This window comes from Ascaphus truei, chromosome 7 (genome assembly GCF_040206685.1).
Source record: "Ascaphus truei isolate aAscTru1 chromosome 7, aAscTru1.hap1, whole genome shotgun sequence".
Taxonomy (NCBI): domain Eukaryota; kingdom Metazoa; phylum Chordata; class Amphibia; order Anura; family Ascaphidae; genus Ascaphus; species Ascaphus truei.
Genome location: NC_134489.1, coordinates 56,454,843 through 56,479,155, shown reverse-complemented (window position 1 = coordinate 56,479,155; position 24,313 = coordinate 56,454,843). Strand labels below are relative to the sequence as shown.

The 24,313-nt window shown below is 42.5% G+C and overlaps 1 protein-coding gene across 5 annotated transcripts in view; it reads right to left on the bottom strand.

Annotated features, from left to right (window-relative positions):
- Positions 1 to 372: 372 nt before the first annotated feature.
- The window catches only part of PLEKHM3 (pleckstrin homology domain containing M3), a 201,774-nt gene continuing 177,833 nt past the window's right edge, over positions 373 to 24,313 (bottom strand). For all 5 annotated transcript variants that reach the window (XM_075608512.1, XM_075608510.1, XM_075608513.1 and 2 more), the window contains one exon: positions 373 to 2,563. In XM_075608512.1, the coding sequence (XP_075464627.1) occupies positions 2,386 to 2,563 (178 nt within the window). In that variant the 3' untranslated portion in view covers positions 373 to 2,385. The remainder of the gene's footprint in view (positions 2,564 to 24,313) is intronic.

Below are 24,313 nucleotides of genomic sequence, written 5' to 3'. Positions count from 1 at the left end.
TCGGTATGTTGTTTTGCTATACTCACTATGCGTAAATAGAGTTCTAACTCCAGTACAGAATTGTCAAGGTCTTTTTCTGTTGAAATTAACAATCATCGTGTTTAAACATAATATCCCATCTTGTGTAGTTTAACACCACTGTTCTATCTGGGGGGAAATGCTCAGTTGGACAAAACACAGTAGAATTGGTTATAAATAAGTTTGTAAAGTTATTTTCAAATTGTACAATTGTTGTATTGATTGGTTATAGGAAAACCCATACATTTCAAACCATATAAAAAGACAGTTATTTTTCAGGTCAGATATTTCATGCTCTCTTTTATTGAATCACCAACACTGAATTCTATAACAGATCAAACGCACTCCAGGAAGTGAGTTGGCTAAGACCCATTTATTCTGTGTTAACAGAATAAAGGAGGAAGAAGTTAAAGGAGTATTGTGTGTTCAAATACATGGTGACATGTAGGCAGAAGAGAACAGAGGAGACATTATCATGAGACTCACTAAGTGCCGACGCTGGGTATCACACCCTGATCTGGCTGTTGGCTTTAGTAGCAGTTAACGCCGGAGCGCAGTGTGACACCCACATCAGTGATTTCCTTCCCCCCATATATGTAACAGTGTTTAATTTCAGTCTGTAATTCCATACATACGAATACATTGAAAGCAGACATTTAGCACACACCTTTGCTGTGGATTCCATATATAACCTGGACATGAAGTTAGGTTTATCCCAACAATTGCACTGTAATGGGTCTCAATTTATGGGAATCAGTTCACATGCCCACAAATAATTTTGATACATTTATTTATCATTTAAAAAGCTGAATCGTTGAATAGAACACATTATGCTTTCTACATATACCTACCTACATTTTATTTTGTAATTCACAATGCTCCTGTAACCGACATTGCTACTGAAGTTGCACAAGAAGACATTGATGGACTGCCTCTTCCAGCAGCAAAGAGGTTAACTAAACACGATTAGCAGGAGTATAATAGTAACCCAACCCTATCTTGGTCTGTTCTCTACTTAAGTAATTTAAGGTTATATGTAATATTAATGTTGGCCATAAACAAGTCTTCCTATGCATTGCAACTTGTATATAGTCCTTCATAAACTACAGTTCAAATCACATCATTGTACTAAGCAGTAATACAAAGATTTTCTAAGGTTCATAATTCTCTTGTGGTTTTGCCACCCATGAGTTGCAGCTTTGTCTTCTTTGCTCATGTGCCGTGTGGATTGAAGGCACGTAGTTCACCATTCGGCATATTCTATATTTGTAAACAAAGCAATGAATGCCTTTCAGGTCATTATTGGGTGTGATTAATGCTTTGTACAAAGCTTGATCTTGCTTTGTTTGTTGTAGGGAGAAAAGAAACACACAGGGCCTAGAAGTATTGTTCTTGAGAGTACTGTATATACCTTTTCTGTGAAGGTGAGAGAAGAACACAGGCAAGCGCCTGTAGAACAGATGTGCTACTATTCTTCCAACACATCATAAATTACCTCCTGTAACCTGACAACAAATAAGTTAAATAAATAGGTTGGGCTCTTTACAGGTTGTAATATCCTGTTGTTGGAACAACATGAACAGAAAAAAAAACTATTTTGTTGTTCTACTGAAATGTTCAATATTTTTCTTACTAGTAACCTTCAGTGAGAACACATACAGAATGAAAATATGTGGTATTAAAAGCTGATGTACATAAATAATCGCTGTTGAGGTACTATAAGTGATAGCACAACCTGCAATTAATACAAAAAAACATATACATCAATGTCATAAAATGATCCAGATTTCCACAGAATTGCTAGTTTTCTGCATTAATATAAGTTAACGGTGACTCGCTGATAACTTACAAATAAAGCATGTACATGCATACAAAATGTGATGTTTTTGTCCTGGCATCTTCTTTACTTCCCGACTTGCAACTAGAAGAAACTGTACATAAAAATCAAAGCGAGAAAGTTATCTCATAGGGCACTCAAGATAGTGAAAGCTAACAGTCATAACCTAGTAGTAGATTCCCATTGTGATAAGGTAGATGCCTGGTGGTGTATTTCAGAGGTGCTGAACTCCAGTCCTCAAGCCACCCAAACAGGTCGGGTTTTCAGGATATCTTTGCTTCCTCACAGGTGGGTCAATCAGAGAGATTGAGCCACCTGTGCTGAATCTGGGATATCCTGAAAACCTGACCTGCTGGGGGGGGGGGCTTGCGGACTGGAGTTCAGCACCCCTGTTGTATTGAAAGAGAAATGCATACGTACCAACTATCCTTTGGGTACGATTTCTAAGAACAACAATGGCTTAGCTAGATATGCAGCAGCTGAGTAGGAAAAGCAAGTGCTTGGGTTTGAGAGCTAGACACAGTTTGACATCATGTACTCTGGTAAGACAGCTCAAACATGTTGCAAGACTCCTCCAGGCTGTCGTCCACATTCAGCCTCTTCCAGAAAGACTTCTGCTTCTTCTGCAGCTCTTTGCGCACACACCTGGGGCAGGGGAGGGTTTTAACTTTGCATTCGGTGTGGAAGACCGCACCGCAATTTTCACATCTGCAAAGAAAGAACATACCATGAGAAATCTCGAAGAGTTCCTTGTGATAAGCGTACACCATTAATTAAATACTTTGAATGCTTCAGTTTGTTTGCTACAGATAACCTGCTTAGTAAAGTGTAGTGCTATATGCTTATCCTTTTAGTGCTAAGCCTCATTATACACCTCTTACCTTGGAGATATTTGAACCCTGTTCATCCTACTAGATATATTATTTGTTGGACGAAACATTGTACACTACAAACGCTAGGTCATTGCAGGAAAAAATAGATATTTTAGATGTATGGTTCACATAGGATAGACACAGATGGATGAGTTAATGTATATATTAATATAAATCAATGGATGAATAGATGAATGAGTGAAAAGGTGAGTGAATGATCTCATGACTGATACTGTGAATGAATAATTTAATAAAAACATAGTTACAGTTTACAATTTCCGATGTATGGTTCAGTAAGTAAAGCAGCCCACATTTACTTTGCCATTAATTACCTTCCTAACCATAAGCACACTACAAGGCAGAAAAAAAGGTGAGTTTGCTAATCATCAACTCATATCCGAGTGAAGATTTACTGTCAACTTCATCCTTTCGAACCTGACAATTATTCAATGGATTTTCCTTTTTTTTCTATTAAAGGTACAAGCTCACATATTATAAAGTTAACAAAAACAATATGGCGTAAACAAGCACTCACTTAAAGAATTAAAGAAAGTGCTCTGGTGACAGTCAGGAAGCAGTGTGAATACAAGAAAACCCCAGAATTAATCAAAAAATATTAACGAAAATCCCTCTGCACGCAAGTAAGAAATTTCACCCAAGTCTATAAGACATTCACAAAGTATGCATTTATTTGCATACTTGGGTGAAAATGTGTTCCTGCGTGCAGAGAGATTTCTACTCACATAATATAAGACAATTACTTGTGTGACAACGAAAACAAAATACCCTTTTCATGTCACAGGAGTCCATTTAGTGACCTAAATACAGTCTAATATGTCAATTTGTTATATGGGGTATAAGGGAGTGCAAATATATACCAGATTGTCTTACTAGGCATGATAGAGAGCAAATAGATGTTAATTGGCTCTATTCAGTATAATGGAGAGCAAATAGATGTTGGCTTGCTCCAGGGGGTCTAATGGAGTGCAAATAGTCATCAATTTGCTTCATTGGATTTAATGGGGAACAGATAATCTTCAATTTGTTCCACTGTTTACAATGGAATGGGAATAGATATCAATTTGCTGCAATTGGGCCAGTTTATTATGTTAGAGCTAAATATCACAGTTAAAACACTCACTGAAACTCTTGTGTGTATACACATTATAATTTAATTTAAATCAGAAACATTTCTGACAGAATCAAAATTAAAGCTACGAGTGAATGAGAAAGTGTTTTAGGACCACATTTAGTAAGGCACCTTATAGCCGTTCCTTACTATGTGCCATAGGGTGACTTCCAGTTTAGCATTGTTTAGTTCATCTGTGCTTTCATGCTGAATGGTTTCATAACTTTGGCATAGCTGCTACTTTCTGTTGCACCTGATATTACCGTTGGCCCATTACATGCATTTTTTTCTGTAGCACTGATAATGTATGTAGTGCTGTACATATAATTTTGCTGGCACGAGTCCTTGCCCTGAAGAGCCTACAAAGAAATGTTGGTGCCTGAGACACAAGTAGATAAGGTGACTTGCCCACTGTAACCAGGACAGCTGACACAGGGATCGAACCAGAATCATCCACCTTAAAGCTGGTGTTCTTACCCCTAAGATATTTTGTTACATTTAATAGGTCAGCAAATTCATCTTAATGGAACCAGGGCAATGCTGTTACTAGCCCACACAACTCCATTCATTATGTAACTCTTGGGTGAATGAATATTCCGTTAGTTAAGTACTTCAATAAAACCGTTCATTATATACATTTCTAGTTGGAAAGTCCTCGCGCTGACAAACCCAAATAACAATGGTCATCTCCCCAGTAAAAAAAAAAAAAAAAAATCACCCAAACATTTCTCTCTAATTTTAAGAAAAAGAACTGACCTATCCCTATAACAACAAAATATGCAGAGCCCAATTATTTAAATATGAAATTTGTGGTAATAGAAAAAAATCATAAAGCTTAAAAGAATTGTTCACCTGCAAATCATTCATTGTGGTTGTCTTTTGAAAAGTACTCAACAGGATGCTATGTGTAAGAATTCAACGGAGCAAATTAGTCCATCTTGTTTGGTTGTCCTATATCAGGTCAGGTACTTGGTTGAAATACTACGATAGATTATAGACTTTAAGCAGGCAATTGCACCACTCTTTTGGAAAGATTATAGAGAAATACTTGCACAGTTGTAACTTGGATTCATACAAACCCACAGGAGTCTCTGCAAATACCTAAGATTTTGCCAGGGCCGGCCTTACCTCTTGCGGGTCCCACGGTGGTATGCTGGCAGTGGGGCCCCACGGTGGTATGCTGGCAGTGGGGCCCCACCTCCAACCAGCATCGCTCCTCCTCCGGCACGTGACGTCATTACGTCACAGCAGTATGTGACGTAGCATTATCATGGCAACGCAACGCTGAAGGAGTGATGCTGCCGTTCCGGAAAAGTTAAGACCCCCCCCCCACAACACACAGATAACACACGCACACAATTACCTTGGGGTGAGCAGCGGTGCGATCCTGCACTGTTGTTTCGGGGACTCTCCAGCTCTCCCCACTCCTGTCAGATGGAAGTTGTATCCTGGCACTGACAGGAGGAGGGAGCGTAGGGCCCGACGAAGGCGCGGGGCCCAAAGCAACCACCTTACCCTAATGGCGTCGTGTTTGTATCTTAAAAGATGTTAATGCTGCAGCAGACAATAGTAATGTCTTAAGCTTACTATTTATTTCAAGTACAGAGAGAGACAAAAATGATTGGATAATAAGTTTTAATGTTTGAGCATGACTACGTGTATCAGGGCTGCTAATTCCATCACAAACCAGTAAATAAATCACAGCTATAGAGGAATGCTCTTCATTTAATTAGCAGGGACAAACATCACACAAACAGGTCTGGCAAGTGTTTTCCAAGGTAAAAGGAACGTGGAAGTATTGACTGATAAAGAGAGAAACTCAGTATTATAAGACAGTATAGCTTGTTCAATTAGGAGTAGGTGTGGACATGAAAAAGACTTAAAATTGCATTAATAAAGCTTTTATCACGCTAATTTGCCACATTAGTGATTTGTACTGATCTGAACACAGCTGTACATGTATGTGTGAAGGCGGAATGAGTGATAACTGCGATAGTGGTGGCAGCTTTGTGTTCCTTTTCTGACACACCCTTAGTCTTGGCTGATAGCTCTGCACACCCACAGCTCTTATCAATGGCCATTGGTACAACCACCACCTATAAAATAGCAGGAGAACCAGCGGCAGCTGCTGCTGCTGCTGCTGCTATCCAACGATCTCTACTCAGGAAAGGAAATAAAAGATAAAGGTGAACAATCTCAAAAATAAAAACACACAGACAAGGAAAAGAAGTCATAGTTCTTGACACTTATTAACTCAGAGGGAGGGAGGAGAGGCTGTGACGTGAAAATCCCTTTCTTACTTTGAAGACCAAATGCAGGAAATATTTTATGAAATATTTATTAAGCAAACCAGGGGTTCTGTTTTGGTGTTAAAATTATGTTCAAAGGACCATTTGGAATATGTAGAGACGTAACCACGCTAACTGTTCGCAATGCCGGGGGATGCCCTGGAATTGTGACCGCGGCATCCTCCAGTAACAGCAAATCTCTCCGTGGGGGGTCCTGTTTGGAAGAATGAACCCCCTGAAGGTAGCCGCTGCTTTTACTGTCTCTGGGGGTCAGTAAGTCTGGCTACATCTGTATCAATGCCAGAATAAAAAGGTACTTTGGCGTTCTGTGTATCAAGGCAATTTTGAAGCGGTGTTAAAACAAAAAAACGTCCTTTTCATCTTGAGCCCTTTTGCATCAATGTATTAAGGAACTTCGCTCCAATGTTGCCACTGGTGCATTGGAGCAGGGGTGCGCAAACTGGGGGGCGCGGCGGTTACAGAGGTCCCGTGTACTCCCCCAAGGCATTTAAATGAAATGCCGGGGGACAGCACAAGGCCTTTGTAACTTCTACCTGGTCTTCGGCGACGCGTCGCCATGGTGACCCGGCGTCAAATAACGCCGCGTGGTCACGTGACGTCGCAATGGCAATGCCAGTACCGAGTGGGCGGCGGGGGGGGGGGGAAGGGGGCAAGCAGGAAAGAAGAGCAAGCAGGGGAGCGCAGGGGGAAAAGTTTGGGCCCCCAGCATAGGAGAATGTCCAAAGGAGTAGCGACCTGGAATACGTTGTATTGTGACATATTTAGCTCTATTATCTATATGCAGTATCTCCCCCCACTTTCTGTGGCACAAAAGATCTGGCTATATCAATGAATTAAAGAGAATATATTATTCTTTACCTCATTGTTTACAACAAAGAAACTTCTTATACAACGATGACACAAACATTGAAATGAATACATCCCATTATACTGTATGATATGCTATATGTAAATAAAGCTCTTTTTGCTCCATGCAGTCACCTTTCTTGTCACTAAATGATGAAAGTTTATGGCAAGGGATGCATGTTTTGACAGATAATTTTAATATCACTTAATTAAAAATGGACACAGATTATAAATGAGCAGAGATTGCATTGGGTCACTTGCTTTCGGTATGAATTGCTTTCCTCTTGCCATAGATACTGTCAATAAACGCTATTTTAGGCCCCTGCTCAATATACCATGAAGCTGGTTCCCAGATCTGGAGAAGAGTTCATTAATCTTCATTAATATGAATGAGACTAAAATCTTATCCAGCACTGGGAAGACTGCTCCAAGCATATTGAGTAGAGGCTTTAGACCAGAGGTGGACAATTATTTTGGCTGGAGGGCAACTTCACAAGGTTTGGTAAGCTTCGCGGGCCACACAGTTAATGTAGATTCAAATGCTTAATAATAGTTCAAAATCAAGACTTGCAAATGCAGAAAAAAAAGAGGGGTGTGTGCCGAGCACGCGCGTTCTAAGTTACATAGTTACATAGTTACATAGTAGATGAGGTTGAAAAAAGACATAGGTCCATCAAGTTCAACCTATGCTAAATTTAGACAACAGATACTTTATCCTATATCTATACTAACTTGTGTTTTGTCATTGAAATTGTATTTTGATTGAATGAAAGACTTTTGAGAGTATAATTTATTTTTCGGCAGAAATTTCCATAGTATCAGTTGGAATACATGATACAATTGACTTTTGCTAAGTAAAGTAAGATGCATACAGTATATTTTAGATTGTGAAGTATCTAAATGCCGTTACTCTCAAAAGTCTTTTATTCAATCAAAATCATAAAAATCTAAATACAATTTCAGTGACAAAACGCAATCATTACAGTTACTATATTGTATTAATCTATATACAATTCATGTGTTATATGTCTACACTCCTTGCATGTTTTGCACTTCTTAATTTTTTATTATAAATGGTAGATTTCTTACATTTTTGCTATTTGCATTTCTATATTCGTACTGGGAATTCCTCTAATAACACTGTTCCTTTTGCGTATGTATATTTCAACACACACAAACAAACACGCATGGCGGAGCTGGCCCCTTGTGCGGGCAGAGCTGGCCGCTTCTGCGCATGCGCGGAGACCGGGCCGCTTCTGCACATGCCCAGGTGGGCGCTTCCGCGCATGCACGGGGTGGAGCAGGCTGTTCTGCACATGTGCGGAGCTGACCGCTTCTGCGCATGCACGGGGTGGAGCAGGCTGTTCTGCGCATGTGCGGAGCTGACCGCTTCTGCGCATGCATGGGGTGGAGCAGGCCGCTTCTGCGCATGTGCGGGGCGTAATAGGGGAATTGTGACTTCACAATTGTATTCTTTACAAAAAATAAAACTCCACTGACATTTGTGATAGCAATGGGAAAAATAAGTGAGACCACAAGCTAATGAGTGACCCCTAACAAACGCTTAAAACAGGACTTAAGAGAACAGCAGCACAGCAGGCAAAACAATATACCCAACCGCTTCAGTACAAGTTGTCAAGTGGAAATGTACCTTGAAGGCTGAACAGATTGTAGAACAATTCAGGTCAGACACACAGATAGTAAAGGCAAACCTTGTATACAATATAAGTTACATAGTAACTACGTCAATAAATGGAATAGGAGTGTATTTAGGTTCATGCTCTGTTTACAAGTTTTCTGGGAGTAGGGAGAAAGTTTCTAGAAACTCAAAGTTCAAGTAAACCTGTTTCCTTGCTTACTGCTGGCTAAGGGACGGGTTTAACCCTCTCCCTCAAAAGGGAGTTAGCAGAATATGATGTGTGAGCTCTTGTGAACTTGTAGCATAGGACAGGGGTGCGCAAAGTTTCCTACATTCACCCCCCTGTCTCCTCTCCCCTCCTGGCACGGCTCCGGCGTCAACATGACGTCACGTAACCTCGCAGCGTAATTTGACACTGGGCTGCCATGGAGATGCGTCACTGGAAGTGAAGGTAAGTAAAAGTTACAGAGGTCTCAGGCGATCCCCGGCATTTATTTTAAATGCTTTCGGGGAAGCACAGAGACTCTGTAACAGCCGCGCGCCTGGCATAGGACACCTGGGAGAAAAGTGGGGGCTGTCAAAATGTATGCAATTTAAGAAACCCATCCATGTTACATCATTTTGAGGAAATACCACGTTAGATCATCACTCAGTCATAGAAAAAAGAAGAAAGTACACTCACGTGTTCCTTTTGGTATTAGCTAGGTTTCTTCTTTAATGTACAGAATAATAGAAAAATCAAGAGATTTGTCTGCAGGCACACGCAGTTACCACAGCCCAAGGAGTAATGTTTCAATGCCCCTTGGCCCCTTCATCAGGCTTGGCCAACCAGGTATTTTATCACATGTGCCTCGCGGTATGGACGCAGGCTCATAGCCACTGTTGATGTTGCTATACCATAAACTGGTGAGTGCAAGTTCAACCATTTTTTAAATCTGGTCTAGAACATTTGGTCACAGCTGTTTTGCCGCAACCAAGTTGCCGCCGGCATTTAGTCGCCACGCACCCTGTCTGAGGAAGATATCACTGCCGGCCGTTTCGCCGCCAAGGTAATCCCCTAACCTTACCCTAAAACCCCTAATCTTAAATAGTAATACTAACACTACCCCCTTGCCTAAAAACCTTGACCACTTATCCTAAAACCCCTTAAGTTAGCTTACCTTATTGGCGAGATGGCCTCAACCACCTGCCCGATTCCGTTTTTTATCCACATAATTTTGGGGAACTTAACTCCATCAGGGATGTTGAATACCTCTTTATTATCTAATGATTTGAACAGCAGTTCCTAGCCACATGTACGAAAAACGTAAATATAATTTGACGTCACAATGGAAAGAAGTCTTTGATGTGGTTTTGATGTTCGTTTTCTGCGACCTCGAATGCAAGAAGTATGTTAATGCCTCTTCTGACATTGGCTACAGGTTGTTTGCAGGGACAGTTTACCCCACCTGAGATACCTGCGATGATACCCTCATGCAAAGCATAATGGCGCATGCAAGGAGCTGTTAAAATGCCTCTCCTGCAAGAGGTACGTGCAATAGTTGCATGTTAAAGCTGCAATTCAGTCTTTTTTTTTTTTTTTTACTTCAATATTTTCATGTGGGCAATCTCTAATTACCTAAAGAACTGCATAGCTGACGGTCAATTCGTTCTCCGTCTATTGATCGGCAAAGTTTGGCGACATCTTTAAACATGGAGAATGTAAATCGTTGCTATAGGAACAAGCATGCTTGTTAAAATAGAATACAAGAAAATTGGTCTTTCAAAGTTGTTTTTTTTTAAAACAGAAAATGCTAAAAGTATTTTTTTCTTACTACAGAACTGATTTATTAAAAAAACACACATGCAGGATATTGCCTGAACTGCAGCTTTAAGTCAGTATAACCAACTTCAACCTGACGAGACTCAAAAGGTCAAAATAAGCTGTCTGTCAGTAGGTTTACTGGCTATGCACTTCTTTAACCCAGGCTGTGCTGAAAAATCTGTGAAATATGGCAGGCATAAGCTTACAGGGACCCATATTAAAATGGACAAGAAGCAAAAGGTGACACACGCTGTGCCCATTTGCATGTCATTACCCAGAATCCCTGGCTTCAGCGGAAGCATTGTATGCTAAGAGATAATGGGGAGAGGCAGGGTTGCAGACCTGTCTGAGACATGAGATGTGCTCACAAGTAGTTTGAGGTTACATAGCACGAGGTTGAAAAAAAGTATGTCCATCAAGTTTCTCTTTTCTTAACTTCTAATTGGTGAAGATACTCATCCTATATTTATATGGCATTGCAATGCATTGGGGTGCACTTGAGTTGGAGGGCTGCCTTAACACTTTGCTGTGTTTAACAGGACAGCATTACCAAGCTGCTTTGCTTCAGCTTTTTCTGTAGCAAAGTATCATGTCCGAGGAACAGCTGTAGACAGCTGTTTACCGTGAAATACTTGCTAAGGGCTTTATAACTGTGCCCCTCCCTTTGCCAGCTCATATATTTACCTAAGTTAAGCAACTCAGGTTTGGCACAATTAAAGTTTTATTTGCCCTCATAATCAATTTACTGGTGTTTTTTCCATGTGGAATTCTGCATTCTACAAGATTTTTCATAATCAGGCTTCTCACCCAGATCCCTGTCACTGCACACATCCCAGTGAAAGTTATACAACACCGATATCATAATTATATACTGTTTATGGCTATTTATAAAGGTTCATTCTTGAGATTACTATAGTTTATATTAGAATCAAAAATAGAAGAACACAGTTAAATTAAAAGACAGGGAACTGCACAGAGCCGGCTTGAAATATAGCGGGGCTCGGTGCCAGGGGAGAGTGCGGGACCTCTTACCTGCTCCGGCATCTCCTCAACTGAAACGTCGCGGCGTCACGACAACATGATGCTGCAGTGATGAGGAGATACTGGATAGAAGTTAAGAGGCACTTACAGAGGCCCTGCGCTCTCCCCCGGTTTAACTGTTGTGGGGAAGCGCGTGGGGCCCCTGTAAGCGCGGGGGCTCGGTGCGATCAAGCCGGCCCTGTTTGAGATAAAATACGCAGACAGGGAAATCAGATATAAAAGCAAAGAGAAAGAGAAGCAAATCCAAGAGAACTTTTCCTAAAAATAACAATTGCTTCGTATATAATGCCGACATTGTATGCAGTGCTGTACATGCAATCTTGCAGGCTCAGCGAGTCCCTGTCCTAATGCCTGATGCACAGGGAAAGGCCCATAGTTACGAAGCAGTCTTCTGCCATAAGCTACCTTTCAGTGCAAGAAGACACCTTAAAGTCCATAAACTTCAGGGAAATGTTAGGAGTCATACGGAAGAAACTTGCGTAGTAAAAATGGTGATTTGCCCAGGTCACACGCTTCAAAGGCACTGTTCTTACACCTAAGCTGCGCCTTGTGCCCATTTAGCATTACTGCGAGAGACAGACAGAAAAAATAAATATTACGTTGAGGGATAAAGTGAGAGGGATGGAGAAGGCGATGGGAATTAGGCGGAGAAGGAAGAAGAAGGCTTGAAAGACGAGGAGAACAGAAGGAGAGAAAGAAGGAAATGGTGAAGGAGAGGAGCGAAAGAAAGGATCAAAGAAATAGAAGGAGAAAGGAGAGGAGAACATATTGGTACTTAAGCTCATGCAAAGGTTTACACTTAAAGAAGAGATCATTTAAACCATACAATTTTTCAAAGAGAACAAAAGCTGTAAACTGATAAAGAAATGGTTTTGGTACAATCTTTGGTATAAGTTTACTGATGTAGATACAGCCTTTTATATGTAATCTTTCTGTTTAACCTTTCATGCCCATCTCTAATATGACTCTCCAGTGAGAAAGGAGTTACTAAAAGTTATGCCATGTTAAAGTCATCAGATCAGGTTTTCTTAGAACATTCAACACATAAGATCCAATGAAAACACATATCACTCAGCAGCACGTATTGATATGTGCGCCTAGAAATCCCGTGACGCATAAAGCCTGGAAAATCATCTCAGAAACAACATTTCATGCTTAACCCGTTCTTTGGCAGGTTCTTCCTTATTTTTTTATCATAAAGGTTTTTATTTTGAAGTTTTGTGGGGGTACAGAAAATCAAGCTTTCAAATTGAAGCTGGGGAAGGGGTTTGGGGGGGGGGATTTGCAGACTTCGCAGATATACAGGGTATATATTCTATCATTTTACTTTTATACATGGTAGGTATAAATACAGTATAATTTAAAAAATTCTACACAACAATATAGACTTGGTGACTCACTAGACAGCCCAATTACTTATTGTGCCATGGAAGACCTATCAAATGTTGAGTGTTCCTGTCATGATAATATCATGAGATATTATGTAGGTAATCCATTTGGTGCTTGAGGGGTTAATGAGCTACCCTTGTTTTAGCAAAATACAAAATGCTGGGCTTGAAACAGGCCAGGACTGTTTCTTTGGATCTACTCTGAACTTGAAAGGGACTTACTTGGGGCGGGGGTCCATCCTGGATAGCCCACTTAAGGTGTCAATTGTTTTAATCAAATTCTATAGACATGGTCTGGGGACAGGAGCTACAAAACCTCTCTACAAGGGGTGGGCTTATGCCGGGGCCATGAGGAAAGAATGGTTTTAAGTCAGGGAAAAAGATTTTTAAAAATCAGATCTCACCAGAGGCATGCTTGGAAGAAAGCATGCGGGACCTCCTGTTCTGAGCCAGTGGCCTCTCTGGGGAAAATCCATAGCATTTGGTAAAGTATAGGATTTTCTGTTTATGTTTTCTACTTTTATTTTAAGAAGCTGTTCTACCTTATATTGTAATTGTATGTTTTTTTGTAATACTTTTTCTGTAATCTAAGCACTGTATTTTTATATATATTAAAACATTTAATAAGTAATGCTTTGGGCTCTGAATGAACTGATTGCAGGCTCTGGGGAGAATAATTACAATTCGGACACATTTATGCTACAACTGATTTTAATGTGTTAAAGTGCATGGTTTTTCCTATAATAAACAGGGACCTGGGGCCCTGGCAAATATTTTAGTCTGATATCTTTTATCATATTTGCATACCCTCAGGTGGTGGCAGTAGATAGATCTGATTTGCAATTGAGTAGGGGTTAATATTAACTCACTAGTTTCTTGCAGAGGAGAAAGGTGGGGTGGCTAGAATGGCCATGTGTATTAACCCTGGTTGCGTATATAAGTTACGTGCTCACTTGTGTGCTGTTCGTGGCGATGGTATATTGGGACGGATTGAGGGGAGATATAACTCATTTGAGGGACCTTTGCGAAAGTGAAGAGTGGGGCAGTTTGTGAGCTGTATATTAATCCTTGATCCTGTAGAGGAGATATTGTCCATTTGACGGACATTTGCAGAGGTGAAAAGTGGGAGCGCTTGCGAGCGTCAGTATTAACCCTTGTCCCATATGCAGGTCGCGTGCTAGCTGGGTGTCGTACGTGACAGTTCCCATTTCAAAACCCACTGGTTCCAAAGTAGCCATATATTTGTTTGAGGAATCATTAATTCAGGCCGTGAGTTTTTCTAGAGCCATAATATTCCATACCCTGGTGATGACTATGTCAAGGCTCAGGGCTGGCCACTTCCAGGCTGCTGCAATGGCACTCCTGGTCCCTGAAAAAACATGATTGACAATCTTCCTCTGTCTTTTATTAGTCCTAATGGGCATTTTATGTGTAACCCTCCCTGCCCGACTCCTAGGAAGTGGAAGTACATTGTTGGGCAATGGTCGACTACTCAACATGGATTACCTTGACTCAGGGTGCTGGATTCAGGCAGCTGAGGTAGCAAAGATGTATAAAAATAGTCACCAGGAACTTTTACATAGTTACACAGTAGATGAGGTTGAAAAAGGACATACGTCAATCATGTTCAACCTATGCTAAATTTAGACGACAGATACTTTATCCTATATTTTTACTTAACAGTATATTGATCCAGTGGAAGGCAAAAAAAAAAAACCCAGTGAAATATCATCTAATGATCTCTCATAAGGAGAAAAATAAATTCTTTCCTTATTCCAAATATTGGCAATCAGATTATTCCCTGGATCAACGAATAGGTCTGGGACCTGGCCCCCCTGGTTACATCGGGATCATCATTGGTATTAATCCGATTACTCTAGACCCCTACAGCAATCCTGGTGGGTCTTTCTTACGTGACCCAATACCTTTGGCTTTTTTGGGCACTGCCACTTTCATACAGCTGATGAGGAATATTAGTGCAGATCTGCGGTTACGGCTGAACCGCCAACACATGGGTGCAATCTCTCTCCTGAGGCCCTCTGTGGCGTGCCATATTCCTTTTCTTTAAATATTCAGGACTCCCTCTTTTGGGGATCCTAACTTAAAGAGTACTGTCCCTATCTACAATATAATACACAGGGTGTCTGGTCTGTGCTACAGTATTACTTAATAAACATGACTCATCTACTCCTGAGGGTTCTCTATTCTTGTCCTCCTGGAACCTAACCTTCTCAAATAATTGCCCTCACTTAAACACTCTTCCACGATGTCAGAATCACCAAGGCAATACAGGATGGGGTCCGGCATATGATAACCTTCTATTAATCCTCGGTTAAAAACGTGAGAAAGGTAGTGTCTGATCTAAGCATATTTCAGGAATTCAGCGTTCGGAATCTATTTTCATTCTCTGAGATCTGCAAAAGACCTAACACCTGTAGCGGTCATTTCTTGCTCTCTGCATAGTTCATTTTTAGTCCACCAGGAGAACTGCTCTACTGTAAGTCCAGGAAGGAAATTAGAATTCCCAAATATAGGTAGCATCCCTGTGTGTGTGGTGGTGAGACCTCTCTCTAGGCCAACCTTATCCCATATTTTCAGGGAGTGGGCCATATTTGGGAGGGTTTTACTCATATCAGGTCTGGTCTTTTTAGGAAGTCCTAATAAGGCCAAGCTAGTTGAGGAAGCAATATGGGCGTTTTCTAATTCGACCCATTTTACCTGGTGAGGTGCCGCATTTCATGCTGTCAACTAGGCAATTTGTGTGGCCACGTAGTATGTCTGCAAACATGGTACCGCTAGCCCTCCCTCCACCCCTGGGTCTTATCAGTGCTTTCCTATTTATTTCTGTTTTTTTCCCTTTCCAAATGAATGTGAGCATGTTCCTTTGGAGGCTTATCAGGTCTTTAGATCCAATAGGGATCCGTAGCGCTATGAACAGATATAGAATTTTTGGCAGGAGGGTCATCTTAAAGGCATAGATCTTTCCTATCCAGGATATTGAGTAGAGTAACCATGATTCCAGTTTAAAAAAATAAATAAAACATTGTAAGTGTTCACATACATACGGTAGTTACATAGTAGATGAGGTTGAAAAACGACATATGTCCAACCTACATGTATGAGAAACTGACCTGATATAAGGTAGAGTATGAGTTGGTAAGTTTAATTCCCAGATAGTTAATGGTATACTTCATCCATTTAAAGTAAAAATATCCTGATATCAATGTTATGGTTGAGGGACCATGTTGTGTGTGTCCTCTCCGGTAACTGTCGGTGGAGCACTTGTGGAGGACGCTGGTGTGTGTGTGTGTCTCTCCAGCGCTGTCGTCCTCCTCTCTGGTGACTCCTCCTGGTGGAAGCTGGCAACACTGACGGCCTCTTCTGCCAGCAGTGACTTCACTTCTGTCACCACTGACTTCCATCTCCATCAACTCCATTCACTGCCAGGCAATTTTGCTGATGTGGAAGATGCCGCTAAAGAAGTTTCATTTCAAAAATTTCAACTGATGAAGCTACATGTACCTATGGCAGTTTGTCAAAATATTTTGTGAATGACTGTGTGCTAAAATGTGTTTCTTGAAGCAATAAAATGTCTGCCTACATACTCTTGAAGTCTATGCATGCTATCTTTCTTTTCTTGACACAGTTAAGTCCTTTTACATTATGTGAGATAATTATGATTCTCTTATCTACCATAATGTATCACAATTGCCCAGTTGTAATACATAATATGGGAAAGTAACACACAATCAATAGCTCGTACTATGGGAGAACGTTTGTGTACATATTTGTATCACGGAATACCCAGAAAGACTGCACTGAGGGGTAAGGTAGGAAAAAAAACAAAGAAAAAAATAAAGAAAAAAATAAAGAAAAAACACTTGGGTTTTAAAAATGAAGGGGCCGGAATGATGAGGGGTTATTCGGCAAGGATGGCGCTATATCCAAGCCCAAAGCTCAACAGGTGGGAGCCCAAATGGGGCTACTGGTGGGCTTGTATGGGGAGGGGGGGGGCACACTTCCCAATGCAACCGCTTCAGGCTGGTCTCAATACATCCGAGACGAGCTGGGCAAAGTATAATTATAATCAAACAGTTGGTCTCTTTTATATTGTATTGCGGCCTTGTAGGCCTAACCTTTACATACAACTTATAACCATAAACCTTAGTTAGAAAGATAAAAAAAACATCAAAAAGTCTAATTTTAGTGAAAGGATATTCCTCTTCCTGGGGTCTCGAGGGATCGACCTCGTCTAGATCTTCCGCAGTGGTCTCAGCTGAGAGGCCCGCTATGTTTTGACTCTTGTTGATCCTCTTGTTTTGGAAAGTTCAAGTACACATTCCTTCTCATACGAATTTATCCGTTTGTCCGTTTGCATTCTTCATTCGTGGTCTTGAGATGGTGCTTGCTTCCAATATTTCGTTAACTATGTCAATCTCTGCGGTTCGGAGTCGTCCTTCTTTCAGGATCCCCAGGAGGGATTTTTCAAATTTTTTTTTAATTAACAGAACAAATATAACTGTAGGATCTTCAGGTATGTACCCAGGTTCTTTCAATGGCATTAGCAGTTTGTTGTCTTTCTCTTCTGCCTGCATCCTTTTGTGGTGAGCTCTGGTTTAGGCATAATCCTCTCATGAGATCTTCTGCCTCGGATATATTTCTGTCCTTTAGTACAGTACCTTGCCTCCCTGCCACACCATTAGATGAAATGGGAACACCCAACAATATTTTATCCCTTAATTTCGGAGATGTGATGTGACCGATTTTAGCTCTTCTGTGGGACAGAGTGATAGGGGAGAGGTCTGGATAGATTTCCAGAGTTGTTCCCTCAAATTCTATAGGATCTGATTGTCTGGGCGCTTTGAGGATATCTTCCTTCACCCTGTAGTCGTGAAATCTTATAATTGTGACCCAGGTTTGGTCTGCATTCTTAAGGCGTCCCTCTAAGGCTCTATCCAGGTGATACATATTTGTATCAGTATTTGGAATTACTTGGGAGAAGAGCCTGTGAAGTTAAGTATCTAGATAGTCTACCTGCTCTGGGATCCTACGGAGCCCGACATTGTATTTCCTGGTGTGGTTCTCTAGATCCTTATTCTTCTCCTGCAGCTCTGTTATCATTTCTTCTGACTGCTTAACTGCTAGTGTGAGGGTCTTATATTCCTCCACTAGGTTATCTGTTTTAGTCTCTATCATGTCTGTCCGGTCACTCCGGGCTGAGATCTCCCTTTGTGTTTCCTTCAGTGCTGCTGTCAGTCCCTTTTGTAACATTGCTTCAATGTTCGCATATAAATCTTTATGCTCCGCTGTTTTTGGGACAGGCACAGTGTGTGGGAGTGTGGTGGGTCATACTTAACATCATCAAGAGCATCTTTTCTGTTAATAGATAGTTTACCGATTTTGTGCGGTCCCTCTTTTTAGCGGAAAAAATCTGCTGCTGCCAGGAGAGTAGAACACATAAAGAGAAAGAATCCTCTAACAAGCACTCTTCCTCCACTAATATATAAAAAATAATAAATCGTTCATTTGAATGAATGAAAGGAACAAAAACAAGCAAAACCCGATAGGTGCTGAGTGGCACTAGAAAATAGCTGTATATGGTGTCACGGTAACTTATGACAAGGTTGCAATTTACACCAAATAACTGGGTTGAACTGGTACGAGACTTAGATATGATAAAATATCATTTATTCCTTGATAAATGTTGAAAAACCTCTTGTGGCGCTGAGGATGAGTTGATGGAACAAAGTCTTGTACAGAGATTTCTTCTTATAGGAATATCTCAGAGAGGGAGACAAGAGAAATACAAAAACACCACAATAGTGTATTACCCTTTAGACAATATAAGACATGGTAAATTGAAAATAGAGCATTTAATAGTTAAAACAATTGTAACTACAATTGATGTAAAACATGGACTGTGAAAATAAACAGTAAATGATCTTCTGTTGATTAAAGGAAATAAGGGCTTCCAAGCGCTTGTGCTAAAAGAAGCCGTGCTGCTCCACCAAGGTAAAACTGAAATCCTATTCACCGTCCTGGAGTAGGACATGTGCAGTGGTACGGGGTCTTTTGCCAGGGGTGGCCGTCTGCTGCGGGGTACTGGACGTCTGCTTGATGCGTGCGGGGAGATTTCCTGGAGTGCTCGTGGTGTCAAACCAGCCGAGGGAATTACAAGCGTCTCCTCCGCTGACATCACCGCCGGGTTGGTTCAGCTACGGTGTCCCTGGATGACCACAATACCTGCCTACGCGTTTCGAAACACCCAATCACGTGTATTTCTCTTGTCTCCCTCTCTGAGATATTCCTATAAGAAGAAATCTCTGCACAAGACTTTGTTCCATCAACTCATCTCAGCGCCACAAGAGGTTTTTCAACACATATCTTCCAAATCTGGTCGGAAGATCCCAGATTAACCCCCCAAGGCAGCTTAAGGACTATCTACATCCAAGGACTGTATCTCAGGTTTTGTTCCCCCTGTTTTTTTATAATTATTATTGCACTAGCACTTATTTACACTTATTATTTTACCCCTTTTATTCCTTGATAAAGGTGACCACACAAGATATACAAATAACAGACAAAATATGGACACTTACTTAAAGGTTACATACAAAAACTCCACCACCCCCCAAATACAGAGACCATCCCACCCCCCAAATACACCCCCCGCAAAAAATACATTAAATAACAGCCCCAAAATACATACAACACCCCCACCCCAAAATACATACAATCCCCATCCCAACCCCAAATACATACATACATACATTAAAATCACCCACCTCCAAATAAATACAAAATCCAGACTTGCCTACCTTGGGGATTGTCTCAGGCCTCTGGTCCCTGGCTCTCACCAGCTGTGTGGGCCCCACTCTCATGCTGGTGAGTGCCGGCATGAGAGAGAGGTCCTGCGCGGGACAGTGAGGGAAGCCCGCAGTTGGGGAGAGCTGGGGCACAGCGGCTGAACAAAGCAGTTGGGCCCGACCAAATTCATTGCTCTGGAAAGTGATTTTCTTTCCACCTGTCACTTGAAACCCCTTACATACCTTCTCTACATCGATGACATCCTCCCGATTTGGACCTCTGGTGAACAGGACCTCCTACAGTTCCATGAGAACTTCAATACCTTCCACCCGACCAACAACCTCAAACTCACCCATTCCCCAGATGAAGGGGACACTTCCTAGACACCACCATAACTATAAAGAACAACGAACTACAGACTTCTGTATACCGCAAACCTACAGATAGAGCCAGCTATTTGAGGGACAACAGCTTCAACCTGACACACACTAAGAATGCAACCATCTACATTCAAGCCATACGTTACAACTGGATATGCTACGACACAGCAGACAGAGGCCAGCGGATTACAGCCTTGAGATCGGATTTCATAAACCGTGGATATAACCACAGAATTGTAGACCAGCAAATCCCCAAAGCCACCAGAATACCAAGAAGTGATCTCCTTGAATACAGACAGAAAGAGACAAGCAACAGGGTACCTTTGGTGGTCACATATAACCCACATCTAGAAGCCCTATGCAAGATCGCAAGGGAACTACAACCTATTCTCCAGGAAGATAGAAGACTGCAACAGGTCTTCCCTGAAACACCCTTATTATTATCATACAGACAACCTCATAATCTCAAGAAAATGATGGTGAGGTGTAAAGTATTCAACAGTACAACTGAATGCGGGACAAGACCATGCCAGTACGCAAGATGCAAAACCTGTGCAATGCTCCACACAGCGGGCACAATACAAATACCACACAGGAATCTGGAGTACAAAATCAGAGGAAGGTTCACCTGTTCTTCCAGCAATGTCGTGTACCTCATGTGCATGAAATGCCAAGTGGCCTGTACTACATAGGTGAGACGGAACAGGGGCTAAACAAGAGAATAAATCTGCATCGCCACAGCATCACACACGAACAAGAGACAGTCCTGTCGGCGAACATTTCTCTGACTCTGGCCATAAGATGAACGATCTGAAGGTGGCCACACTCAAATGTAATCTTAGAACACCGAAAGAGACGGTTGCATGAATACAAATTTATGCAACTGTTCTGGACACTTAGCGATGGCCTAAACCGAGACTGAAGTTTTATGAGTCACTACTGACACGAGAGAACTCTCTTCCCATGAGTGCTAAAGGCCATGTCTATACATACTGTGCTACATGTATGCACACACAGCTGTCTCTTACACATACAAATAATCTATGTAATTCCATCCCTATATACCAATAGGGACCACATAGTATCTACACACACTTTTAGCAATGCTCCAGCCCCTTACATCCCCACACCTACCCACACCATTGATATACACTACCACTCCACACACACATTTTGTAAAGCGCTGTATACTCTGTGGGCTCTTTACAAATTTATATTTACATACATTCATACATACATACACATACACATACACACACACACACACAGACTCTTACATCACTAACATTCAGGGACTATTTAACACCTCAAGTCACATATCGCATACTACACACGGGGGGGATGTTAGGTTTCAGTCACAGATAACATTCCTACAGTGTGTGCACTGTTTTTAAGTTAAACCTTGCTTGCTTTATTCAATGTACCATCGCTGAAAGAAGAGATCAGTGTATCTCGAAAGCTCGCACAAATAAAACATTTCGTTAGCCACAGAATGGTATCGTCTATTCATTTTTGATTTTATATATATCTAACACCCCTATCCCATCCATCCCTGCATGAGGGATAGCGTGAACAGTAAAAAGGGAGTGCTGGTAATAGTCTCTGTGGCTTTGACAGGGTTTGTACCTACTCAAAGAGTCTAAATGCTCAGCGCTTTACCTGGTTGCATAAACAGGACTATACTTACTATAAGCGCACACGACGGCGGAAATGCATTTGTTTTGCCGCGACGACGCGGCGCTGTCGCCGGCACTATAAGCGCAGCCTAACACTGCGAAACTTTGCCCTAGCACAGAAAACAAATAAAAGAGATTCTGCTGCTTGCCTTACAGGCCAGGATAGCTTGGAGACCTCCCTGGAATCCTCTTACATGGTACAGGATCTTCCTGATGTTAAATGGGGTCTTCACAGATGTTATTGGGATCCTCCCTGGGGTTTGGTCTCGCTACCAAATGGAGGAACCCACCTTTTATACCCAGGGGCATGGCCAACGGTCTGCCCCAGCATCTGGGCACAATATATGTTCCACCCTGGTCACACCACTACCATGTGACCATCTAGCAACTTCCAGAGCTAAACGTGACTAACACTAACCTTTAAAAGTGACACATATTAGGCCCAGATCAGACATGGTGCTATGCGACGTGCGCACGCTTACGTGTGCGCACATTTGTCTCTCTTTGAGGCTAGTGGATGGCAGTTGTCACACTAGAAACGGCTTGTGGCGGCAAACTACAGTGTTGACGCTGCGACATCTTGCCGCCACAACCCAAATTGAAATTTGGGGCTGAAGTCACGTGAGCTGGTTCAGCCAATAAAGGTGAACCAGCACCGTGATGTGTTCGTCACACTCCCCGCCACGCACCCAAACACAGTGACCCAACTCCTGCAGTTTGAGCAGAGATCGCTTGACTGCAGGAGGGCGCGGCGGAAGCGAGCAGACGTAGAAGCCAGTCTGAGCTCGGCCTTAGACACAACAGTGTGACTAACTCGCATGTACTGAGGCCTGGTGAGGATTTAACTCCTACACTGCCTGCAGCTGCCAAGGCTGACATGCAGGGATTTTTCTAACTCTAGCAACTGTGAATATATATATATATATATATATATATATATATATATATATATATATATATATATATATATATATATATATATATACAGTGCTCGACAAATACGGTCGCCAGGTCGCCAGGGCCAACAAGATTTGGCCTCCTGGCGACTCAGCCTCATGGCCGCGCAGCGCACGCGGTTCTATGCTTGTTTAAAAAAAAAAAAAAAAAACATTTTTTTTCAAAATCCTTCTTCCTGATTGGTTTGACGGGACTTGGCGCGATGCAAGGTTTTTTTTTTTTTTTTGCCAGCTACAGGCTCTATATAAGCCCACGCACACGAATCATCCTTCCTTTTGTATTCTGCTTGAAGGTTAGTACACCGTTGCCACAGTATACCATTGCCTCACTGACCCCCCCTCCCATCCTCCCCAGCCCGGCATCGATCACAATCAGGAGCCCACGCACCCAAGCAGCATCACTGACCCCCCCCCTCCCGACCCCCCAGCCCGGCATCGATCACAATCAGGAGCCCACGCACCCAAGCAGCATCACTGACCCCCCCCTCCCGACCCCCCAGCCCGGCATCAATCACAATCAGGAGCCCACGCACCCAAACAACATCACTGACCCCCCCCCCTCCCGACCCCCCAGCCCGGCATCGATCACAATCAGGAGCCCACGCACCCAAGCAGCATCACTGACCCCCCCCCTCCCGACCCCCCAGCCCGGCATCGATCACAATCAGGAGCCCACGCACCCAAGCAGCATCACTGACCCCCCCCCTCCCGACCCCCCAGCCCGGCATCAATCACAATCAGGAGCCCACGCACCCAAGCAGCATCACTAACCCCCCCCTCCCAGCCCGGCATCGATCCCAATCAGGAGCCCACGCACCCACGCACCATCACTGACCCCCCCCACTCCCTCCTTGTGTCCAACGGATGCTGGGTGTGTGTGTGTGTGTGTGACATGCTGGGTGTGTGTGTGTGTGTGTGTGTGTGTGTGTGTGTGTGTGTGTGTGTGTGTGTGTGTGTGCTGAGCGCCTGGGCTGGCTGGTTTGCTCTATATGAGCAGGAGCAGTGACGTCCTCAATCCTTTCCAGGGCTGTTTATAGAGGAAGTAAGTGCTCCCCCTGCCTCATGCATTACCATCTCCACCGCCCGCCCGACCCCCCCTCCCTCCTTGTGTCCAAATGATGCTGTGTCTGTCTGTCTTTGTGTGTGTGCTATGCTGGGTCTGTGTGTGTGCTATGCTGGGTCTGTGTGTGTGTGTGTGTGTGAGTGACATGCTGGATTTGTGTGTGTGTGTGTGTGTGTGTGTGTGTGTGTGTGAGTGACATGCTGGATTTGTGTGTGTGTGTGTGTGTGTGTGTGTGAGTGACATGCTGGATGTGTGTGTGTGTGTGTGTGTGTGTGTGAGTGACATGCTGGATTTGTGTGTGTCTGTGTGTGTGTGTGTGTGTGAGAGAGAGACATGCTGTGTGTGTGTGTGTGTGAGAGAGACATGCTGTGTGTGTGTGTGACCTATGCTGGGTCTGTGTTTGAAGCGCCTGGGCTGGCTGGTTTGCTCTATATGAGCAGGAGCAGTGACGTCCTCAATCCTTTCCAGGGCTTTTTATAGAGGAAGTAAGTGCTCCCCCTGCCTCATGCATTACCATCTCCACAGCCCGACCCCCCTCCCTCCTTGTG